We start from the raw sequence: 7,320 nt of genomic DNA, 5'->3' as shown, positions 1-7,320 counted from the left end.
GTGCATGGTGCTACTGCATTGTGCACTTGCATCATGTGTGTTGCGTCTAGGGGTGGTGATATATGGAAATGATGGTGTGTTCAAAAGATGTCTGTCTTTGAAACGTTTGTTAAACCGTATACATCCTATCGTAATTATTAGTATGTTAGTGCAACTTCATCCGTATTTCTTTCATAAAACTCCTAAATTCAACGACCTTTATGACTCGAATTATTTTGAAAAATACGACAACACAATGGAATGATGAAAACAAAAAGGTCGAGAGATAATATCGTATTTATGTGAATCTGTAGCTGCCAAATGTTTGAAGCGCTCGTAAAATTTGAATGCAGCGGTGAGAAAACACCATCTGTCTCAAGTTTGAAGTGGTTCAACATCCAGGTGTATACATTCTCCTACAAAAGGGAAAATATCCCAAAGAATTCATAAAACACCCCAAAAGACAACAAATGATAATAAAAAACAAATAAAAATCAAGATCAAACTGAACTTTTATTCCTGATCTCGGATAGTAACTTCATTATTCGTGATAACAGGAGGTCATGCAAGTACGCTTCGGCTCCGCAAATCGTAGTGGTGGATTGCGTCCCTTGGACGTAATAAAGCCCGTTCGATTACATTTATAGCAAATTGCTGTACGAATGTTTGAATGAAAAGGCACAATCAAACTGAAAAGAAATTGTATACATTCCTTTGCCTCTTAGTTGTGTGTGGTGCGGTGGGTTAGCCTTGTGGTTAAGGCGTTCGCTCGTCACGCCGCAGACCGGGTTCGATTTCCAACATGGGTACAATGTGTGAAGCCCATTTTTGGAGTCCTCCCAATTGAGACTGCTGAGTATTGCTAAAGCCGGCGTAAAACTTAACTCACCCACTCTTACTTGTGTTTTGGGAAAGGCTACGGAGTTTCGGCCACTGCTTTCACCCAAGAAACGTTTTGATATTTGTTGTTGCCGAATTCTGTTTTCATGTGCATGCATTCTTTTGACCACCACTCTAATAACATTAGTGAGCATATTTTAACATAACCTTTAGCAATATTCACCAGCACTGGGACACCAGAAAGTTATTTATACATGTCCAGATGGATGTTTTGGAAAGGTGAGAAAGTAAACAGAACAAGAGTGTTTCCTTTTGATGCTCCATTGCACATCTATAATGGATGATTGTCATAACTATCGTATATGTTTTATGGTTATGATATATGACGTAACGAAGTCTTTCTGCCTTATTTCTGTGCGTATGTTTACTGGCAAACAAGGGTAAGCTGAGCACCGACCTGACAGTTGACCCGTATTAGCATGTATGACTGCCGCCCACTGGGACACCAGGTTGTCCACGATCAAGTTAGGTGCAATGCGTGAAGCGATGGACGAGTCATGTACTGCACGTGCACTAGCCCCCACCTGCTCTCCCTTTCACAACCCAAATGGGTTGCTCATGGCAGTCTTCTGACTACGCTTACTTTTCAATGTATATGAATAGCCGTTGAATGAGGAAAGATCCAGTGCTTGCACAAATATCTGTACTGTACCTTATGAATATCACACACACACACACACACACACACACACACACACACACACACACACACACACACACACACACACACACACACACACACACACACACACACACCAAAAACAACAAAAAAACCAACACACACACAAACACACACACACAAAACACACATGTACACTCACACTGTAGCTGCCCAGATGGGTTGCTCATGCCAGTCTTCTGACTACGTTTACTTTTCAATACATATGAATATGCCTGTCGTCAGAGGCGTCTAACGGGATCGGTCAGACTTGCTGACTTGGTTGACACATGTCCTCGGTTCCCAGCTGTTCAGATCGATGTTCATGCTGTTGATCATTGTAATGTCTGGTCCCGACTCGATTATTTACAGACTACCGCCATATACCTGGAAGATTACTGAGTGTGGCGTAAAACCAAACTCACTCACTCACTCACTCACTCACTCACTCACTCATTTACACACTCACACACTGACATGCTAACGCCGACACTGACACAGAAATGTTTGCTAGTGAAGTATCATCTCACTGAAATAAGATACAACGTCATGATCGTGTTTAACTGAAGAAATAACACAACAACAGAACACGTTAAATTTTAGTGAAAGTGCCAAGTCAGTAATTTCAATACAGAATCCATAGTGGAAATTGAAATAACCAGTAGCTGATACTCAAATACTAAAAAAAAGATAAATGAATGAATTAAATGAATGATTATGGCTTTACACTGCCTTCTGAAATACTCCAGCAATGCAACGACAAGGACAACCAGGAATGATTTTTACACACTATACAATAAATTTAACTGAATCCATAAAATTGAAATTCGGCTTTACGGTTGGCAAGAGAGAGCTTTCAGTTCAAGGTTGTCCCACCACCTAACATTTTAGTGAAACACAGGTCTAGGATGACCTGCTAGTTAAGCTGTTACACAATGGGCGGTTTTTCCGGATTTTCGGCATCAGGAGATAGTTCTCGCATTGGTAAAGTTTCCACGGTTCCTGTTGCTCCCGGTACGACAGCGCCACCTTCTGGTCTTTCTTCATTCTCCTGAAACACCTGGTACAAATGCTGGGTGAGTTTCGCTGCAGCCAGCTCGCTGGAGTTCTGAGAGATCATGGACAAGATAAGCACACCATCGATTCCGAGGAAACTGCTGATGAATTGAGTTACAGAGTGTTCGTCAGGGCGAGATCCTTTTGCAGCGTTGACGTGGGCAGCTATCCTGCCATCTCTAAAGAACGGGAGGAAGAGGAACCCTGCCCACAGGACAAGATTAAGGATGGTGATGACAGCCAGGAGGAAGACCCAGTACCACAGGAATGTGAACATCTTCTCATAGATTTCGGTGATCGGCAGAGTGCACTGAACAGTGAATCTTTCCATATTTGCCATTTTACGCACACTGATATCGCAATAAACATGTTCAGCGAGCAATGGCTTAATGATGGAGTCCATATTAAAACCTGCAGAGGAAGCACCTCGGATTGCCAGGTGTTGCCTGAAGTATATTGTCAGGAACAGAAACTGTGCTATCAGATTGACACACGAGAGGAGTTTCACAAACAGGTACAGAAGAGCCAGAAGACATCGGTTTCTTCTCAGCAGACTTCCAATCACTCTGGCTGCATCAGTGAAGATGACTTGGCGATTTTCAGCATTGGTCACTTGTGCATTGTTCATGGACGATGCAGTTTCGTCCAAGTTGAGACTGAGTAGATGCTTGCAGCCGTTCCAGATGATGTTTGGTAGTCTGAAACCAAGGGCTTGAAAGAAGAGAATGAGTGGTATCCAGAGGTGGTAGGAGGGTACAGGCTCACGTATCTGTGGCATAAGATCTGTGTTTGGTTCGTAAAAACGGTCTGTGAGAAAGCACACCTGGTCGGCGTATGAACTGTGTGAAGACGTCCACTGTACAGGATACCAGCAACTTATGGGATCAGTAAGGTATCTCACTAGAAATGCTCCTATCGAGCACAGGGCCAAGAGGAGAACCGACCAGAATCCGTTGGCATTGTCCACCATGTCCTGATCCAAAGTGCGTCTGAATATTGACAGGAAGGCAGCCATTGTTGTCTGCAAAGACACGTCACATTCTTCTTAAGCTATTTTTGTAGAATAATGAATTTAGGAACATGAACATATCACGCACTGATATTTTGTTACTGTACCGAGTAACTAATGTTGGAGTTTAAATATCCCACACATTGTCATTATGTTGTTATCGAGGGTGAGGAATGTAAGAGTGTAAACACACTACTCATTGTAATTATGTTAATATAGAAAGTGAGGAATGTACTAATGTAAATATGCCACACACCGTTATTTTTATTGAGATTATCTATTGACACAATACTGCACATGACGACTTAGAACGCTTGATATTTTGACTGTCTCGGTAAGCTAGTGGAGGCTAGATGCCCCATGCTGTATGTTAAGGGTAAACCGTTGGGCATGACGTTAAGCCCTACCTCACCTCACTCCCCCAAATTAAACAGCATCTACACCAACAACAATGGGTGAGTGAGTTTAGTTTTACGCCGCACTCAGCCATGTTCCAGCTATATGGCGGCGGTCTGTAAACAATCGAGTCTGGACCAGACAATCCAGTGATCAGCATGAGCATCGATCTGCACAAATGGGAACCGATGACATGTGTCAACCAAGTCATCGAGCCTGACCAAATAAACCTATTCCCGTTAGTCGCCTCATAGCATAGTCGCCTTTTATGGCAAGCATGGGTTAATATGGCCTATTCTACCTTGGACCTTCACGAGTCCCAAGGACAATGACTTGACCGATTGATTATTCAATAAATAACCACATGGCACAACATCATTCAGCCAGGACCAGTTCCTATCTTCCCTTGATTAAAATCTCATTTACAGGGCTGCATGAGGTAAACCCTGAGTTATATTAAATGCATACGGCTTGAAATTCATTGCAATAACTTGTCTGCATGAGTTAGTGAGTGGGTAGATTTTCATGCTTACGGGGTATTTGTTCACTTTTGTCACGGTGTATCAGTTTGAGCGGGTGTAAATTTACAGTCTCAGTAGTAACTTGTTTCCAACTTCTTTAGGAGGCAGGTTGTGAAGAAATCCAAAATTCAATGGATAGCCATCTCCGTAGTGTTTTAGCTTAATAGCTGTGGTTGCAACTACACCTCATTCCAACAGGGAAGTTGACTATCCATAGAACTTGGTTTTCAATTTCAGCTTCTTCAGACAGCTTATGTTCGTGCCAAAGCAAGACCCTTGCAACAACATTATTATATGGACCACTGAAAATCAGTGATGACACCTGGTATTCCCGAAGGGGTGAGCAAAGCCAAAATTGAAAACCTGACGTATGCGAAGATTTGAGATGTTTACAACTTTGGTGAATTCATCAGTACCAGTATTAAATAATGTACATTGATCTCAAAATAAACAACTTACACTGAAGCGATCCCGAAAACTGGAAATTTGAAAGTGGTCCGTGAGATTTGAAATGCGGCTTGTCCTTGGGTGTACTGTTCAACAAGCGGTGCGGTAGCTCTGGTAGCTCAAGCTGTTGACGGAGAATAACGTTAGCGTGTAAAACGGTGTCAGTTTTGTACACCAGTCGAGACCATAATGACCCTTCATTATTCAAATTGAGCTATTTATGTCAGTCAGTTTCGTGCAATGTGTAGATCAAATACAGGGAAATGTACAGGGGAATTTACAGAACAAGAAGGTAGTTCTCTGTATAAGGACAGCATAGGGTAGCTTCGTGGGTGATGCTCTGTTACGAAATTACATGAACGCAATGAAGGACAAATCTTTAGTTTGTGATGGAAAACTCAAAAGCTATTGTTGTTTCTTGTTGTTGTTGTTTAAAGGATATACACGATGTTTATTTACTTTTATCATATACATATTTAGGTTACTGAAAACATGATAAGGTGCCTCAGAAGGTGAAGCAGGCATACAATATCTCATACCAACAGTTATGATGTCAAGTGCGATAAGTTATTCTTGAGATAATCTTCTTCCGGGGAGGAAGAAATGTCACAAATACATGCAACGTCAGGCCAATTTTTCCACGGACAAATACGCTGACATCTGTAGAATTTTGGTTTTAGTCTGACCGTCCGTGAAACCTATGACTTTCTATTCCGCACCCACTCCCTTCTGTAACACAAACGCCTCAAATGAAACAAGTCTGGAATTTCGTCGGGTTCGGGAATTTCACATCTCACTAGGGCCTTTTGTCTGTTTCAGTTGCGTTCTGTTGTATATCATCTGAGACTAGGAGTTAGTTTAGAGAATAACATTAGGTTATCCCGATAAACAGCTGATGTTATCAAAATCAACAAATCCTTAATTTGGTGGAACTATCGATGTCAAAAGAGCTGATCGCCTGGATAAGGAAATGTCAGCATAGGAAATTTGCAATAATTATGTTAATTCTACCAGTGCTGACATTTCACACAAGTATCCTTAGGAACGGCATCACATGTCGGAACATTATCCCACAACCTCCCAATACCTTTAAATGATTTTCAAGACCACTCCTATAATAAATACACAACATCTGGATCATGTTCAAATTTGCAATCGTTTTACTAACATACAGAGATTTATTTGGTTTCAAATTGTAAGAGAGAGCCTAAATGGACATGGAAGATTACTCATTAAACGAAAAACACCAGTGCAAGAGAATAGGCTGTCTTCAAATCTTCAAAAACACTAAGTCTTTCCGTTTGTAGTAAAGGGTAAAAATAGCCGAGAAAATATATTAACAAAGATATGTACAATCACTCTGAATATTCCTGTAGTTCTTCGTCCAAGCATTATCCTTAAAAAGAAAGCCGTTTTGTGTGTAATAATTGTTGGGAAAATATGACTCTTTCAAGAGAAAACTGCTGTGGTTTGGTTCAGAAAGAACCTTGGGATAACTTTCTCCACGTTGCTGTGATTTCTGGTGGTAAATATCACTGGGAATGACCATGATGAAACATATTAAGCCAACAACGAATTACTGAATACATGTATATTGTGACCATATGGAATTGTACTGACAAAACCTGTTGTCACTAATACTTTAAAACGACATACAAAATACCTACACTGTCTTGCCGCTTATAGCTCCTGTTTCTGGTACACAATGCACTTGTCAGCCTCTACATCCAACAGCAGAAAATGTTCACTGAAAGGCGCAATCTGTCATGTTCGAAAGGTCAATATGAAGCCCAGAACATGTGTAATGTAGAGCTTGAGCTTGGGCTTGACCAAACATACATTAACTTATCCAGTTAACTTATCCAGTTAATTTCAAAGATATAACATAACAATCTTTTTGCCACTGCTGATATTTCACACAAGGTGCTTAGGAACGGCTTTGGTTGTTTTAATCACTCCAATCCTAAATGGGCAACACAGGTCTGGTGTATCTGGCATCGGGATAGAGAGGCAAGTGATTGAGAGGCACCACAATGAACTAAATTTAGTTCTGTCTGCGTGTTTCATTAGGTTCGTTTATTTCTTGTTTCAGCAACATTTAACAATATTCCAGCTGTTATGTGTTTCTGGAAACACTCGAGTATGCATCAGACAATCCAGTGCTGAACATGCGCATCTATTTATGCAATTTGGGATCGATGATATGTGTCAGTAGAGTCAGGGAGCCAGCTCACTGTCGCAAACATGAGTAGCTGAAGACCATACTTAGATAAAACCCAACTCTTTTCAAACTGGGGAACAAGATCTTGGTCCTGAAACTCTAAAATGGAACTGTATTTACGGAAACCCAGCAA

General features: G+C 41.1%; 1 protein-coding gene across 2 annotated transcripts; it reads right to left on the bottom strand.

Annotated features, from left to right (window-relative positions):
- Positions 1-2,123: 2,123 nt before the first annotated feature.
- LOC137261554 (innexin-19-like) lies at positions 2,124-6,698 on the bottom strand. 2 transcript variants are annotated; one of them, XM_067799317.1, is made up of 3 exons: positions 6,634-6,698; positions 4,979-5,090; positions 2,124-3,614 (listed from the first exon to the last, which is right to left on the bottom strand). In XM_067799317.1, the coding sequence occupies exon 3, from the start codon at positions 3,606-3,608 to the stop codon at positions 2,466-2,468; it is 1,143 nt and encodes a 380-aa protein (XP_067655418.1). In that variant the 5' UTR covers positions 3,609-3,614; positions 4,979-5,090; positions 6,634-6,698; the 3' UTR covers positions 2,124-2,465. The 2 variants fall into 2 exon arrangements, with proteins under 2 accessions (XP_067655418.1, XP_067655417.1); XM_067799316.1 differs by lacking the exon at positions 6,634-6,698 and having other exon boundaries at positions 4,979-5,108.
- Positions 6,699-7,320: the final 622 nt, after the last annotated feature.

The sequence above is a fragment of the Haliotis asinina genome, chromosome 14 (genome assembly GCF_037392515.1).
Source record: "Haliotis asinina isolate JCU_RB_2024 chromosome 14, JCU_Hal_asi_v2, whole genome shotgun sequence".
NCBI lineage: Eukaryota > Metazoa > Mollusca > Gastropoda > Lepetellida > Haliotidae > Haliotis > Haliotis asinina.
The sequence above is the reverse complement of the archived record's forward strand: the minus strand, read 5'-3'. Positions and strand labels throughout refer to the sequence as shown.

Coding starts and splice junctions, on each gene's coding strand:
- LOC137261554 (XM_067799317.1), bottom strand. CDS start 3,608: ATGGCTGCCTTCCTGTCAATATTCAGACGCACTTTGGATCAGGACATG.